Here is a 17,478-nt window from a genome sequence, read left to right on the forward strand (position 1 = left end):
GGCACGTAAGCTATATGATAGCTGAAATAGCCAGCACAGTGATTGGCTGTCAGTACTTTCTACCCTGCCTGTCTTTGGTTTTCTCTTAGGAATCAAATCCATCAGAAATTTTTGAAAAAAAAAAAGACATGAGTATGTATAATCCTTTTACTGCAATAAAGCCAGATATCAAAACTGAACCAAATATAACTACATCGTTCTGTTGTCATGTAATGTAGTCATATCCTCAGAAAGACAGATCTAAAGTGACTTGTACCTTACTCTGGGAGAAGCCCAGTGAAAACCAATGGAATTATTCCTACAGCGTGACATACTTCCAGAAAATGGAGAAGACAGCAGCTGCAGAAACTGGCTCATAAGCAAGATCGGTTGGTATTGTGAAGCACTGGAGGCAATGGGCAAAGAGCATAAGAACTATGGAAACACCAACACAAAGTTAATCTGATTAGATGATATCAGATCAAATTACTGGTATTTTTTGTATTGAAGATATATATGAAATAAAACAGATGCCAAGATTTTCTGTCTAATTCGACTTTACAAAAGTGCCATGCACAATTATAGTACCATTAAGGCATATATGTAAGGCATAAAATAATAACATTAACACATGTATATGAGGAGACTGAAATATGCACACTGAACTGTGCTACAAGACCTCATTTCCTTGTCCAGCCCTGATGTCCTTTTCCAGTACCAGTGTCCAACGTCTGAGAACAAGTGGAAAATTTGGATGTGCCTGGGCATGCAATGAGATCTTTTTACTAAGTGTATTTTCCAGGATTTCAAAACAAACACTGGAGAGGAGGGTGCCTGTAGCTAGGAGCACAGACAGCTTGCAAAAGCTCAGGCTTTAATCATTGCTCTTCTGCTTCTCTGGTGTTGCAGTTTATCTGGAAATATAAAAGGAGTCAAATTAATGTAAGGCAAATTGCAGCCTGTGGATCAACTTTGTCCTGAAAGCAAGCTTACTTAACAAAAGGATTTAACAAGAGATGTAGTTGGCCTTCTGCCTTATCCTAATCTCTGCATTCCCTGTTTTAAATGGCAACAAGCACGAATGTGGCTTACCCATTTCCTGGGTAGTTAGGAACAGACTGGGTAGTGCTTATGGAATAAAACTCTGCCATTTGTAGAAGGCTTTTGTGCTCCTCAGAAATTCATATATAATAATTAATGACATTTCTGACATTTGTTTTCCCTTGTAGCCTGATTAACATACGCGTGATTATGTTACTCCCTGACATGAAGAGGACAACCTAATTAATTTACCAGCAGGTAAGGACAGGGTAGGATTTCACGAAATATGAGTTAATAAGGTGCAAACTGCTTTTAAAAATGTGTTATTAAGGAAAATGTTCTGTCCTCTTCTACACATTTCTTGGAAGAAAGTCTAGTGGGCCACTCCGAGGTTTTACATGAGTTTCAGGAATTTTTATGTTTTACGTTATTTTAATATTTACTGTCTCAAGACCCTTGCCTGGATTTTGACTCATTTTGTTTTGTGTGTCACAATTTGGCTTACCTGGGCTTTCAAAAATTCTGTATCATCCTCCTCCAATTCCTCTAAATTAATTTGCAAATCTAAATTACACTTCAAAATGCATCTGTCCTACTCATTGGTCTCATTATTTTGAATATTTTCTCAAATCTCTTCACCTACTGCATTTCCCTTTACCTTCCAAATATTAGCTATTTACATTTCTGCACACCTTTTCCCTTTGCCCTTTGGAACATCCCATTCACACACATCTCTGCTATCGCACACCTTTCCTGTTACTTCCCTGGCTCCTGAGGGGTTACAGCAACCCGGAGTAGCAAATTTATAACCAGTGTAACACATGGAGATGTAAACTTTGGTGGTGGAGGAGCTGCTCCATGTGCAGCTAAGCCATCCCTGCTAAGAGCTGCAACACCTTGAAAACCACTAAGAGAAACACAAAAGTGTATTAGCCACTTCAGCTGTTCTTAGTAAGAGCTTATATTGGTAAGTCACCAATATCAGCTCGCTATTTGAGTCACCAGCTTTTCAAAAGTGGTGTATACTGTGTAATGCACTATACTCAATTCCGCATGTATATGTAGTGTAAAAATGGACATTTTTTAAAGCTGCAGGAGACATTTAGCTAATCAGCTGCCTTAGTATTGAAATTAATTAATGTCAGGTGCATATATCCAGCTTCAGAAAGTTTGGCTGAAAGATCTGCCAAGAGTTTGTTGCTCTTTGAAACAGGAATAAATCCATTTATTCTAAAAGATTAAGTAGAGATACTAGTCAGCCAGCTGTCAAATATGCTTCACAGCAGATACATCCTGAAATGAGATCATTCACCTCTCTGAGGATTTTAGCTATGAGAGTCTGGACCAGGAGAGAAAACTAAATCATAACTGTGTATGTCTTTGACTAGATAAATCCTAGGTAAAGTCTTCTTTAGCAATAGCAACAGAATGCTGTTAAAATGAAAGTATATATTTTAAACATTACTGTATGCCGCAAGTCAGATCTGGCAAGTATGCTGTGTCTGCAGCTTGGATAAACACATAATGCAGAATTTCAGTATTTGCAATGTAACAAATGAAGTGATCCTTATTTCTTTGTTATTTCTTACTGTTTGTGTTACCATAGCAATTAGCAACCAAAGTACCTCTATTAAATTGGACTCTGCACAAAAACATAAATAAAAGTAATCCTTGCCTCTCCCAAAAGTTTTCTGCCTTTGAAAAGGGACAGAGGATAAAAAGACCCAGCCAGTAAATGCAAGGAAACAATCCTGCATGACTTATGTTTGACACAGCATACTCTGGTGCCAATCTTTTACAGGTCTCACAGGAAAAACAAACAAACAAGCAAAACCCCACAAAACAAACCACCTCTTAATGAGGAACCTGAACTAGAACAAGAAACCATGTGAATGATTATGGAGATCTGATGTGTGAGAGGATCAAAGGGGGTACAAGCTGATGTCAGTGCTGAGGAAGAGCCAGCCAAGGAGATGGAGGTTCATGAAAGGCTTTGAAAGTGAAAGCAAGCAGCTTGTGTGTAACAGGATGGGAGAGGAGAGCTAATGGAGAGATGGGAAGACAGGTGTCTGATGGCCAAATCTAGGGAACTGATCTCTGTAGCAGTTGGAGTGGTTATTGCTGAGAGATACATTAAGTCTTAACTGATCATTCAAAGGAAACTTGCAGCAACAGTATTGGAACAAAGGAAGAAGAAATTAAAATAGTGTAGGAGAAAGCAAAGTGTTTCCTTTTGACTGTCTTACTTGAAGTCTAGATTTTCCGTGTACATCACTCAAAGAGTTATTTTGAATCTGCCACTGCATTAGAACAAAACATAAAGGCATGCAGTGTGTCAGATTTTGTTCATTTCTTCTTCATCAACACGAGTCTGCTTTTGTCATCTCAAGAGAAACATGATTGTTACACAACGGGCAGCCATAACAGAGAGTAAAAATCTAAAAAGACTAAATCAAAATGGTACTTCCATCAAAAAGGGAAAAAAATCTTTAGCTGACTTTTTTTTTTTTTTATTTGCCATATTTCTGAGCAAGCAGCCATTCTACTGTATTCCAACAGACTTGATTCCAAAGCAGATTCTGATGAGAACCCACCTGGTTTTGCTAGCCAGCTGGAAAAGGTTGTAATGTGCTTCCTTTTATTTTTCTTTCCTTTTCTTTTTTTTTTTTCTTTTTTCTTTTTTGATATATAACTTCCCTGACTTTAAGTTTGTGTATTTGTGTGGTCTTTGTTCACAATGCAACAGAGATGGGAAGGCAGGGCAGACAAAGGCACATCTGCAAAAGTAGGGTGAAGATGCCACACTATTTCGACTTTTTGGGAGGTAACTCACTGCAAAATCTGGCAGCTTCTGGCCTGTCTCTATCTGGACTCCTTTTTCAGACAAAGAATCTAATTTACAGAAGGAGTTTTTGCATCCCACCAGCATCTTTTGTGTAGAATAGCAGGACTAAATTAAACTAAGTGGAGATGGGATCAGGTAGGAGCCACAGGGAAGGAGATCACTCCCTGAAAATACGGACAAGTGTGCTTAACTATGCGTGCATGAGAAACAGAGCCCTGCAAAAAAAAAGGGAAGCTGACCTTATTTCTGAAGAAGCTGTTTTCGAAGCACTTAACGTCTGTAAGCAAGCTGTGATATTTTGCATACCTGAACTATGGGAATGCTATGTTTTCACCAGAGAATGCAAAAGAAGTTAAAAGCCTGGGGTTAAAGGGTCAGTTTTGCATTTTGGGCTTAGTCAAATCCAAGAGAAGAGAGCAGCTTGTGACTGGAGTCTGATGCAGAACACTCTACAAGAAACTGCTCAAGGAGTCTGCGATATATAAGAACAATATAAACAGAGTTAAAAATGAGCCAAGTCCTGGATCTCATCAGGGCAGCACATTCCTTGGAGGAGAGGGAATGGGGCACCTGGGCAGTAAGAGAAGATTTTGAGAGCTTGTCAAGGTGATAATGCAGCTTCTGACAGAGTTCAGAGCAGAGCTGATGGAGCCTTCTCTTCTGGGATGCTGATACTCTTCTACTTTCTCCGGAGCAGAAACTCAAAGAGGGGCTGGCAGGTTCCTTGTTCTGGAAACCACAGGTCAAACTGAAGGGAAAAAAGAAAGCCAAATCCAAAATGAGGGTACCTGTGCTGGTCAAGACCACTAGTTTCATTAAAGACCCATATAAATTGAATGAGTTTTTAAAGGGTGAAGTTTTGTCACTACCTGAGAAGAAACAATCTGGCAGGAACCAGTGAGAGGTATTTTTGCCACTTAATTTCTTTGCCTGATGTATCCAGAGAGGCGCGGCATGTGTCCTTTGGGAAGGCAGAGGGTACGTTTGTTGACATTCAGAAACTGTTTCTGGACACACCAGTTCCACAGGCTGCATGTGGGAAGTGATTCAGTGGAAAATATAATAACTTCCTGATATTATTGCAGGTGCTAAGGTTTGCATACATGCTGTTTTCATACAGCTGGAATGATGGAGGAGTACAACCAAAGGTTTAGAAAGCATTTGACGTTAACCTGCAAGGTATCCTTGTTTCTAAATTGGAGAGGCACGGGTTTGATGGATGGACCACTCGGTGGATAAGGAATTGGCTGGAAGGTCACACTCAAATGGTTGCAGTCAACAGCTCGATGTCCAACTGGAGATCAGTGATGAGTGGTGTTCCTCAGGCATCAGTATTGGGACCGGCGCTGTTCAAAATCTTTGTCAGTGACATGGACAGTGGGATTGAGTGCACCCTCAGCAAGTTTGCTGAGGACACCAAGCTGTGTGATTCAGCTGACACACTCGAGGGAAGGGATGCCATCCAGAGGCACCTTGACACGCTTAAGAGCTGGGCCAATGCCAACCTCATGAAGTTCAACAATGCGCAGTGCAAGGTCTTGCATCTGGGTCAGGGCAAGAACAAGCACAGCTACAGGCTGGGCAGACAAGAGATTGAGAGCAGCCCTGAAGAGAAGGCCTTGGGGGTGTTGGTTGATGAGAAGCCAAACATGGCCCAGCAGTGTGTGCTCACAGACCAGAAACCAGCCGTATCCTGGGCTGCATCAAAAGGAGCGTGACCATCAGGTTGAAGGAGGTGATTCTCCCCCTCTACTCTGCTCTCATGAGACCCCACCTGCAGTACTGTGTTTAGCTCTGGGGCCCCCAACACAAGAGGGACATGGACCTGCTCAAGCAAAAGCAGAGGAGGCCGTGCAGATGATCAGAGGGCTGGAGAACCTCTCCTATGGAAACAGGCTGAGAGAGCTGGGGTTGTTCAGCCTGGAGAAGACTCGACTCAGGGGAGACCTCAGAGCAGCTTCCAGTACCTAAAGGGGGCCTACAAGGAATCTGGGGTTGGGCATTTTACAAAGGCTTGTAGAAACAGGACAACGGGGAATGGATTTAAGCTGAGAGAGGGGAGGTTGAGATTAGATATTACGAAGAGGTTCTTCATTGTGAGGGTGCTGAGCCGCTGCAGCTGGTTGCTCTGAGAAGTTGTAGCTGCCTCATCCCTGGAAGTGTTCAAGGCCAGGTTCGATGGGGCTTTGAGCAACCTGGTCTGGTAGAAGGCGTCCCTGCCGATGGCAGGGGGTTGGAACTAGATGATCTTTAAGGTGCTTTCCAGTTCAAACTGTCCTATGATTCTATGATTTTTGGCTCTGAAGCAAAGAGTAAACAAACAGTTGTAAAGAGTACAGGCAAATGTCAGAGCAGTGTTCAGGGCACTGCCAGTATAGTAGCCCCTATGGGAAAGGGGCCAAGGAGTTTTTGGAAGGTGAACTATGCAGCAATTTTTGTGTAAACTACTATCTGAGCAAGAACCCTGAGAATGTCACTCTGGAAACCCATGAATGAGGGATCTCAGTATTAGTATGTTTGGGGGAAAACTGAAGGAATTGCAAAGCAGAACTTAAATTGCCAGTGGGTATCTCCAAGGTAGGTGCTACTCTAGTCATCCTAGAAAGGAGTGGCTGACATTAAGGATCTGCTGTTTATGCACAAGGAACACTTGGAGAAGGGAGGGGTGGGGAGAGGGGAAAGGTAGTTAATAACTTTATTCAGGTTACAAGACTTCCCATAAACCATTCACTGTTGTTCCCCAAAGCTAGTAAGCATGTCCTCCTCATAAGAACACGGAGTCTGTTCTTCTAGGCGCAAAACTGACGTCTTCCAAATTAAACACATTTGGGATTGATGTATTAAAGAGGCAGATTATGTGCATGGATTATCTTCCCTCTGAAACAATAAAGACTGTTGGCCAAAAATCTTCATGGGCAAAAATGAACTAGGTGAGGGCTGGAGCGATCATGCGAGGTATTACCAGGGCTGCTAGCAGAGCTGACTAGAAGCAGTGTCTAAGTCTATTTAAGGCGGAAAGCCCTAGAGGATTCAGAAAGAGTAATATGTGAAGTAATTACATCACAGTTATTCAGGATTTTAAAATCTCTGTGAGTGCAAAATGAAGCCGCTTGTCCTCTGCAGGTGGCCATGAGTGGGCATCGTATTATGTACAAATACCTGACATGAGAGTACATCAAACGGCACCAGGCTCTCCTAGTGGTGTCCAGTGGTGGCAGCCAGGCGGTGGGCACAAGCTGAAACACAGGAAAACCCGCTGAAACCTAAGAAAGCATATTGCTGTGTGGGGTGATGCACCGCAGCAGGTTGCCCGGGCGGGGCGGCGGCCCCCCATCCTGAAGGGCGCTCCAGCTCCGGCCGCCCCGACGCTGCTCCGCGCCGGGGATGGGAGGAGCGGCCCACCCGGGGTGCCCGCGGGCCCTCCCCTCCTCTGCCCTCCCCTCCCGCGGCCGCGGCTCGGCTCCCTGCGCCCCGACGGGGTGCCGAGGGGCCGCGCTCACACCCGCCGTCGCCGCCTGCCCGGCTTCGGCGCGGCCGAGCCCCGAGCTCCCGGCTACCATGCCCGCCCGCCTCACCGCGCCAGCCGCGGCTCCCCCGGCGCGGAAGATGCTGCGGCTCTGCCTCCTCGCCGCGCACGGTAAACGGCGGCTGGGGGCACTGGGTGGTCGCTGCTCCGGGTTCGGCGGCGGCTCCCGACCCGCGGCCCCCGGGGCGGCCGGGTTGTGACCGGGGCTCGCTTTGTCATTGCAGCTCTGCGGCTCGCCGGGGCGGCCTTGCTCTTCCCCGGGTCGTGCAACTTTGAGGACAGTGCCTGCGGCTACGAGTGGGACTACGCGCATCTGCCCTGGGCGCTGCATGCGGAGGGTAAGAGCGCTGCCGACCCCCGGGCGCACATCTCCCCCTGGGCGTACGGCCCACCTCAGGCGTACAGCTCCCCCCGGGCGCTAGTGCCGCCCCCCAGGCGCTGCCGTCCCCTCGCCTGGCACTGCTGGAGCGCGGTGCCGGCGCGGGCTGCACCCTGGGGTGCCACGCTGCTCAGCTTTCCCCGGGAAACGGGCGCCGTCGGATCCGTCCCGTATGCAGTTTCTTTATCTGGGTGTCCGTCCCCTGACAACTAATCTGCCGGCGCTCGGGGAGGCGACTGTCTGTCCCTACATCCGTCTGTGCATTCCTCGGCACAGGTCTCTCTACTCAGGCTTCTGCAGGATGCCTCCAAAACCTCCCTCCTATTTCTTTATGTTGGGAAAAGATGTCTCATCAAATCGGCTGTAGGTAACTTACTCTCTTCCTGTCAAATTCCTATTAAGCTGCGTTATTGTTTTTTCTAAACATATTTTGAGTTCTACACTAGAAGTGGCTGCATTCTCAGAGCAGGAGACAATATTTGTGAAGAGTACCTTTACAGCATATTCGATTAAGACTCTTCTCCATTTTGTGGTACCTACAGTTCAATAGGAAAAAGATAAGCATTAGTGTTTCAGTAATTTTTCTTAGACTTTACCAAGACTGACAGCTGTTGAAAGAGAGAACAAAACCCAGTCACTGTACAGAGCTTCCGTGCAACTGTAACTCTCACTTGGTAAGTTCTTCATGTAGGCTCTTGGTTTTGACAGAATTAATGCGAGCAAACCAAAGACTGAACAAAAATAAATACAACATGATTATAACTGGGTTAAAAAAAGTCAGTCTTGCTTATGGTGTTTTGGTGACAATGTCATTCATAAAGTGAAAGCTGTGCACACACAGTAAAAGGAACTATGTGTTTACAAAATTTTTAAGCTCTAGACCAGGTGCCAAGAAAGATGAAGAGGTGCGTACAGATACAAAGAGATGGACTCTCCTCATTCCCCCTCGTCAGTGCTCTATTCGAAACTTACTGGTCCAGTTTTGTCATTCCACTTGTTACTCAGTTGATAATGAAGCTTTTTAAAATGCTTTTGTTCTAATTTGTACCCAGATTTGTACCAAAGTAAGTCACCTTGATTGTTAATTCTTAGATCAATCATTAGGGTTTGAAAATGAACTGAGAGCACTAACTTAGAAGAGGCTCTGAGGATGTCATGAATAAAATTATTGATTTTTCTCTTCTTGTTTGTTATGTAAGTATACATAGATTTTCCTGCATTTTTTGAAGATACTAGTGGAAATCTAGTAACCATCTCAGCTTTCACAGATACGCCTGTTAACATCATGCCCTCTTAAGCCGCCTGTCTTGGAAGCAACACTTCCTCCTTGTGAGTAACAGGAAGCCGCATGGTAGTGGTATTGATTCAGCTCCAAAAGACTGTGAGATGCTGGGAGGAATACCTGCAGAAATGGATGCGCCTCATGTTGTGCACATCCATGCTACTGTGCTTCAAGAATCAGGGGAATTTGATCAGAGATTTGGATCAGCACTAGCTGGCCTACTTTTATTTGGCTCACAGAGCCCTATTTCGGTTGTTGTAGTTTGATTTTTCTATGGTCAATAAGCATACCAGCGGCTAAACAGCTTGTGTCATCTTGTTTTTCAGAGATGTATAACTGAACTGTTATACTCTGGAAGCATATGTGGTATACCAGCTCTCTTAATAGACATAGTTCTGTCAGCATTTCCATTATAAACCTTTTTTCTGCAGTCTGTAATTCAATAATAGTAAGTTGTTCCGTGCAAACATTTGGCACACAAGGGATTAGCCTCTTCAAAAATATATTCACAGAATCATAACTAAATTTAGTTGAAAATAGTTAATCCAAGTCTATGTAGCAGGTGCGCAAAACTAGTCTTTCCTTCGACGCTCTTCTACTCTTTCGTCTTGTAAAACTGTGCTCCTTTAGGCAGCACTGGGCCCTGGTATTTGCAGGTCAGTGTATGTACATGTGGTAATGTGCTGGAACAACAGAGGAAGTTAAGGATGGGAGTGGCAGTTTAGCTATGAATTGTTCCACTTCTCCTTGTGTTGCTTCAAAATTGTTTTATTAAGATATTATTTGCAATACAGAGTTATATACAGCAAATCTCTTACAGGGATTATCTGACTTGCAGTGCAAGTTCTTTCCTCTTGCAAATCTCTCAATAGCGTGGTCTTGTGCCAAACTGTCAAGATGATGTAAATATAACTAAAATCCTGCCCAGAAATTTCCACTCCATACTTGAAAGTTTTTTGCCCAGTTGCCAAGGAGGCCAGTATCTTCTGAAGGGACAGAAACAAAAAGGAAGTGTGAGGCTAAATTCTGCTTTTGTTTACAGCTATGCGTTCCCACTTAAACGAGTAGGTTTCTGAGGTTCAACTGCTTTTTTAAATGTCTCCAACTTCTCTTGAGTATGCTGGTACATCTGGGATAAGAGATTTTTTTTTTTTTTTGCATTTACTTTTGGAACTTTTACAATAATAATAATAAAAAATTTTGGTTTATTTGATTTTTTTTTTTTTTAGCTGAAGTTTTTATACCTATAATTGGCTGGCATTTTAGGGCCCATTTGAGTCAGTGCTAAATTGAATAGCTATTTCACTCTTTACTTCTTCACTCAAGATTGGCACAGCAGGCCCTAATGAAGTGGGTGTTTGTAGGATGGCAGCTACACAAGAAACAAATGAGGCCTTTTACTGTGATACCTGCCTAGTGGACCTGTGCTGCCATAAAATACTGCTTCGCTGAAACTCTCTGTAAGTCTCAAGCTCTTACATGGCTCTGAATTCAGGAATAGGACCTTCAAGTGTTAGCATCAAGGTGCTGCTTTAAACTGTCAGCTTTTTGAGTCAGTCATCTGCTAACTTGGTACTTGTGTTTTAGAATTATAATGATTTTTAGCAGACAATCACTGTGCAAAGAAAAATGTAAAATATAGAAACAGCTGAGAATACACATTTCTTGCAAACTTCCTTATGGCTGAGAAGCACACCCAGCTGAGGTCATGGCCCAGGCTGGATAAATATAGCATCATGCTTGAGGCAGCATGTTTCCTAGTGCGCCAGTTCTGTTTTGGTGTAATCTGGGAAATCCCATGCAAACATGATGTGCTTCATGAAGTGGGTGTTTTTAGGATACCAGCTACACAAGAAACACAGTAATGTTGTTGCTCAGGAAAAGGGCATCATCACTTAATCGTGATTCTGAAATCTGATGAGCAACAGATGAACTTGTGTGTGATCAGTGGACCAGTGAGGAGATTTGCAAGCTTGAAGTGATTTGCTAGTACACATAAACCAAGGTGTCAGTGGTTCATTTTAACTTTGGAGGTGTAGGCATGCTCCCATAAATATTCTTGAATTCATTATACCTCTGAACAGAATTTATTTTTAAAAATCCAGGTAAAGAATGTAAGACAAAGATCAGATTCGTTGGACCCAACTAATAGATGAGAAATTTCAAAACCAAATCTATATCCATCACTACTGTGTTATTTAGAGATAGCTGAGAAGCTCGAATACCATGTTGCTTACCACTAACACCTACAGGTATATTTCTCATGAGTTCATGTCCAGTTACATTGGACCATAAAGCTTTGCAGGTGCATAGTGGCTGGTTTCCACAGGAATTTGCTTCTGTGTCAGCAGTACATGTTTTGCAAGGGAAAGACCTGGTTCATTCTAATACATACTGTTAAACTTTGTATGATAGTATTTCATCAAGTACTCTTGAGATTTTGTTTAACCAAGTTGTGCATTTATTTCAGAGGACACATGCTTTTTAAGTGTGAAACAAATGAAGATGCTGTATGTAATAGGAAGTAATCCTGAGTAGAGTAAAAAGTGAAGCCATGTAGATTCACTTGAAATGGCAGCAGGAAATACAGCCTTATGGCTGCTGCAGCCATTCTCCAGGGTTGGATTTTGGCATTTTTTGCTTTCCTCCCTGCCGTCTCCAGCACAGACCCAGCTATAACCTGACTGTGAGAACATCCTGCTCCTAGCATTATTACAGACAAGTTTCATTAGACACAATAACTATGACATGTCTTTTCTGTGACTCTGGGCAATGTTTTTGGCCAAGAATATCGTATAGCATTTGGTGTGCCTGTGTCTATGAGTATGTTTGGTTCTCAATCTTCCCTCATTTTAACAGAAACCAGTCTAACAGAGCTACAAGTAATGTGCATTTAGGCTTTCAGCTCGAACTTGCACTAGCGGATTTTGCTGTGCTTGCCTGGATTTAAGCATGAGATAATAAATTTGTCTATAAGCACTGCAAACCATAAGGAAGATATAGGTTTTTTTATATTAGCAATGTGGTCCAAAAAGCAAGTGATCATTGTTAAATGTTCCCTGCATTGCCGGTTGCCCTAGACTTGGAGCTATTTTAGTAGTAGTGGCAATGGGTTTTGTACGGTTGTCTCCTTATCACCTTGGCTCTTCTGTGGGGTGTTGTCAAGTGACTTTTGATGTTGATGTTCTATAAGGAGCTACTCAACTGCTGAAGCTATAACTGGTAGTGGATACAGCCATATGCATCTGGCTCTCATATGATCACTGAGAGCTCTGAATGTATAACTTTGTGTCTGTTCCTTTCCTTGTAAAATTTTGGGAGTGTGTATTACTTCACATGTCATACGTCCAAGGATATATTTTAATAGCATGCACTTCAGAGTTTTTTTAATAATCTTTTCTCTTGCTGTAGTATTCCAAAGGAGAATCATCCTTAAAAAGAGATAGATTTCATTCAGAAGAGTGGTGTAATAAATTATGATATATATAGCCTGATTTTCTTCTTCCTAAAACATGTCTACTTTTTGCTGCATTAGTCCAAGACTGTTTCTGTGATACACTCAAAATGGGCATCCATAGGGAACAGTTTACGGTAAGCAGGTTAGCAAGCAACATCACTAACAACAGTGTCAGGAAACTGAACTTGTCCTTTGGGACATACTTATCATATAACTACACTTTCCACTTTAAGATGGAAAATAATTTCAAGAGACAAGGACAGCCATTCCAGGGCATCAGATAAGTCGGCATGAGAGCAGCAGCATAAGGAATCTCAAATCTAAACACTCCCTACATACCATTTAAATAGCTTGTATTTACAGCTCTGCCGTATGACTTAAAACTGACCTCTTTTGACCTAAGCTTTCTTATTTTGAATGCAACATCATTCGGTTGTAATATGCAGAGTAATGAAACAGGTAATCACTGGTGATGCTAGCTTTTGTTGCACAGCAAGCACAGTTTATATCTGATGTGTTGTGTCGTGCTCGATTACTGGCAGATAGATTGGGACATCTATAGTCTCAGGTTTTTTCCATCTCTCTGCAGTACTTTCCTGTACATAGGCAAGGAAGCAATTTGAAAATATTAAAAAGGTGTAACACTGCTGGCTTTGCACAACCCTAGGATGAGACAAGTGGTCTCACATGTTTGTGATAACTGTAATAGGGAGCAAAATAGAGGGTAATTGAGGGAGACTTGAGCCAGCTTGTATCTAGGTGCAGCAGAACCAGGCTTGCATTCCACAATGCTTGCTTGCTGGCAAGGTTTTCAGCTGATAAATCCACTCTGCTATGAGAGTTTATTGGTTTGGGTCTTCTAAACTTGTAGCCTGGCTATCTCTGCACCAAATGCCATTTGATAGAGTGGAGAAGCTATTAGAACTGGAACACAGTCTGTTTTGCTTTAAGTGATAATTAAAATGTTTGTCTTCCTGGCCAAAATAATTGCAGTTGGAGTGACAACTGTTCTTCCTAGTCACTCCCAAGGAGTTAAAAAAAAGCTGACTCTCACATACTTCTGGTACACTTAGATTCTCATGTTTTTATTTCTCCTTCACCTCTCTAGTGACATTTCTCCTGTACGCTCCACTTTGACTACTCAGCCATACTCTTGTTTTAGCATCTCATTTCTTGCTATTTCGTTGTTCAGCTCGTCACCAGCAGCTTAACAGGCCTTGCCCCAGTCTATCCCTTGTCTTGCTGATACCAGTAGGAAATCTGACATTTTTCTTGCCGAGGTTCATCCTCTGTCTGAGGCTTCTGGGCAATAATGCTTTTATTGAACTATGCCAAATTAGCATACTTTTTGCTCATCTTCAGAGGCATGTCTTGTGCAAACAAAAGATGGCCAAGAGCACTTTATGTTCATGGAGGCCTTCAGCAGCACCTGCCTATCCATGACACTTTTGATAAGTCTTGGCTTTCCATTTGCAGTAGGAGAACAAACGCATCCTAAGTTGTTATCGGTGAGTCACTGCGTGAGAGATGAGTTTCAAAGCATTCCTCTCCTCCACAGGATAGTAATGTTCTCAGAAGTGTATTTTCACATACAGCTGTTAATGATTCAGTGCTTAGAGAGTCGACAAGCTATTTTAGTGCATTTTACATTGAGCCGTGGTGGCTGGCCATAAAAGAGGAAGGATAAACATAAAATTAGTGTTTACGGAATATACCTGCAACTCCCAACAACAGGCTGGGCTTTGTTTTTCATGAAAACAACTGAAAATAATTTACCACTAGAATTTGGGGAAAAAAATTAAAAACTGTAGGATAGAAAAACAGTTTTTGTGAATTGTGATGGAGGCCAAACAACCTCAGTCAAACAAATGATTTGCATGTAACCTCAGAGGAAAACTGATTCCCTCCAGGTAACAAGGTTTGTAAGTCATGAATAAGGTGGAGCAACTTGTATGATTCTCTACCACTGACACAGCACTGTAAAACACACTTATCAAAAATTATATTGCAGCTTCATCTTTCAAAATGCTGCATGTTTACAGGAAAAACACCTGTGCGCCTGTGTAGCAGCCACTCAGTATGAGCCTTTAGCTCATTTAGACACAACTTGGGCTAGCTTTAATTTGTAATGCAACAGTGCACGTTGGTTGCACAGCCTATCCGGAGAGGCTGCGGTCACGCCACTGCGGCTTGCACATGTATGCAAAGTGGCTATACCCTCACTTTGCTTGAAAGACTGTAGGGATCTGAGCATTTCTCAGGCAAATGCTGGAGGGTGAGGTACGGCTTCCTGCCTGAAATCACAGCTGTTGTGGCTGGCTCTGATGGAGATGGATAGGGCCCAGGATTAAGAAATCAGTCTAGATTTGTACGGTTATCTTCTCCATTAATAGGAAGTTAAATAGTATGTTTTCAGCTTCTGTTATAAACAGGATGGATAGTGACCTTGCAAATACTGTTCCTAAAAACAAGTACAAACATGCAGAATCACTTGCTGAAAGCAGCTAGAAATATTTTCAGTTTTCTTAAAAAATTAAAGATTTCAATTAATTGAACTAAAGTTTCTTTTTAGGAATTTCAGGGTGCATGCATGGAGTGAGTTTTTGTTATCAGTAAAACTGGTAACAGGCAGTTCTTTGTGGTCATTGCGGGGGTCATGTATTACACTACATATGTTATCATCTTGAAAATGAAGAGTTGAGCCAATCATTTGCCAGTTCATTTTTTTTGAGGGAAGGTATTTTCGGCACTGTCAATTTTCAGTTTAAATTTTGGTCAAGATCTAATGTGGGTCAGGATCTGTGGTGAGGAAAGATAAGCTTGTACTTGTGCTGAAGGGAGACAACAAACATTTAAGAAACATTTCTACTAGTAAAAAAGACCTTGCATATGGTACAGACTGTTCAGAGTTGTAATACTATCAGCCTGAAAATACAATAATAGTCTGATTATATAGGATGCTATCAAGTGGAAATCTTTGAGAGTTTATTGAAAAAAATAAGCCAAAACCAGTTGGAACTAGCTGTCTGTGTTCCCTTTTGTTTTGTAGTTTTCCCATTGTATTAGCTTCTGAGATTTTTCATCCCCAGCTACCATATGCAATAGCATTAGTCAATGCTATGATTCGTTGGCTGACTAAACTCACCAAAGGAAGTAATTCTCCAGATTCCAGATTATCTCTTTTTTTTGGGGGGGTGTTACACCATAACAGTCAATCAATACTGTAAAGACCGCTGCATTATCTAGCACTCTGGTTGGACTTCTGTGTGAAAGTACTACCTAGGGAAACGCTACTGCATACAGCTTTAGAGCAGATCCACTTGTGGCAAAAAGTCATTCCTGGAGGGTAAGGAAGCCAGACCTGCTCTGTGAATAAGTGGAAGATTTCCTGGTTTTCTGATAATAACATTAAAGATTATGTTTTAATGTAGTGTATCAAAAAACAACTTTTAGATTAACTGTGTAAACACTTTTCTTCAATAAAGCTCAAAGTGCTCCACAAAGCACTTGCTACTTGCAGTAGAAATGCTCAGCTGATGCATAGCTGGGTAAACGAAACTGTCCAATGACAATACATTTTTAGATCTTACAGTGAAAATGTGTCTCCTTTCATAGGTCTGTTTTACATTTGCTGAACCGTGTTTCTCCCAGCCTGGAAAACAGTTTTTTGCTTTTCAGTAACTATCATGAACATGACTTGAAAAACTCCTTGAAGAAGGCTGGTGTCAGCAGGTAGGATGAGTGCTATGTCTCTGGGGAACTGAAATACAGAAGGTATGCAGATGTCATTTTAATGGCTGTATCTTCACTCCAGGTTTAGATGATGAGGTTGGTGCCTCACTATGAGAATCCAGGCTAGCCTCATATGCATATAGGTAGCTGTAAGGCAGAGTCAGTTCTGAGTTAAAGTCTTCATGGGTACTGCAAGTCTTGTGAGCACTGGAGGTACTTTGGGAGCACACTTCTAGGTTTTTTATGCTGTGGCAAACTGAAGTGCTTCAGTTATTTTCCATTATGTTGCAGAACAGTCATCAGTTCTTCTGGACATAGGTTGAGAATAGCAGGATAGAAGGAAGCTGTAAGTTCAAGGGCTATAACGGGGGAATAGATTCTTCATTGAAGAGTCTATTGATGGAGTAGGAAGAAAATATGTCAGAGAAATAGTGTGGAAAGGATTAATGGGCAATAGATACTTTTCTGGGTCCATGCGGCTATTGGGCCATACCACTAAATCCCTCAGGAGTTAATAGTCCCGCCCTCATGAAAACGCACGTGAACTTTTCAGAGTTAACCCCATGAGTTCTGTCTTAATTGTTTTCCTTAGATTTTCTTGCAGAGTGATGATAATTTGGTTTGTGGGGTATTTTATTTGGAAATCAATAAAGCTGAGATTCTTAGGGAGTTACAGATAATACTCTGACTTTTCCCTGACACTTTCTTTCCTGTTGTGGATGTTGCAGGTCTTGGATGGCACAGATTTACTGCAATGACTGGGTATGATAGCATGTCAGCCAGAAGATTTTGCATAACATCTCGGTTTTTGGGTTGCCTCCAATGTGCTCTGATGTGTTCAGAAATGTCTTGGTTTGCTTAAGTTGCTATACATACTGGAAAGCAAATACATAGGTACGGTGTTGGGCATTAAGGGCTTAATCTAGAAAATCTAAATGGAGGAAAATACAACAGGAAAAAGAAAACAGGAAAATCTGATTTATGTTCCTTTAAAGAAAGGGACATGTCCCCTTTCATAAAGAAGGTTCAAACTAATGAGCCTAACCAGTGTGTTTTGCGTTTAGAAATCTTTCTGAGGCAACAGTGATGATGATGATGATGATTATCGGTTTTATTACTACTGTTATTTGCAAGATTGTATTCTTTGAAGTGTAGTTGCTCTGGGAAGGCAGGGTAACTCATTGTTGCTGATTGAAAACTGGTTGAATGGTTGGGCTCAGCCCAGAGGGTGGTGGTT

The 17,478-nt window shown here is 42.2% G+C and overlaps 1 protein-coding gene across 2 annotated transcripts in view; it reads left to right on the top strand.

The window, feature by feature from the left end:
- The first annotated feature begins 7,310 nt into the window (after nt 1-7,310).
- MAMDC2 (MAM domain containing 2) overlaps nt 7,311-17,478 on the top strand; it is a 57,885-nt gene continuing 47,717 nt past the window's right edge. For both annotated transcript variants that reach the window (XR_003995084.2, XM_030512364.2), the window contains exons 1-2: nt 7,311-7,502; nt 7,616-7,729. Coding sequence is in view for 1 of the 2 variants with exons in the window: in XM_030512364.2 (XP_030368224.1) it covers nt 7,424-7,502; nt 7,616-7,729 (193 nt within the window). In the remaining variant the exon portion in view is untranslated. The remainder of the gene's footprint in view (nt 7,503-7,615; nt 7,730-17,478) is intronic.

This window comes from Strigops habroptila, chromosome Z, assembly GCF_004027225.2.
Source record: "Strigops habroptila isolate Jane chromosome Z, bStrHab1.2.pri, whole genome shotgun sequence".
In the NCBI taxonomy this organism is placed as follows: Eukaryota; Metazoa; Chordata; class Aves; order Psittaciformes; family Psittacidae; genus Strigops; species Strigops habroptila.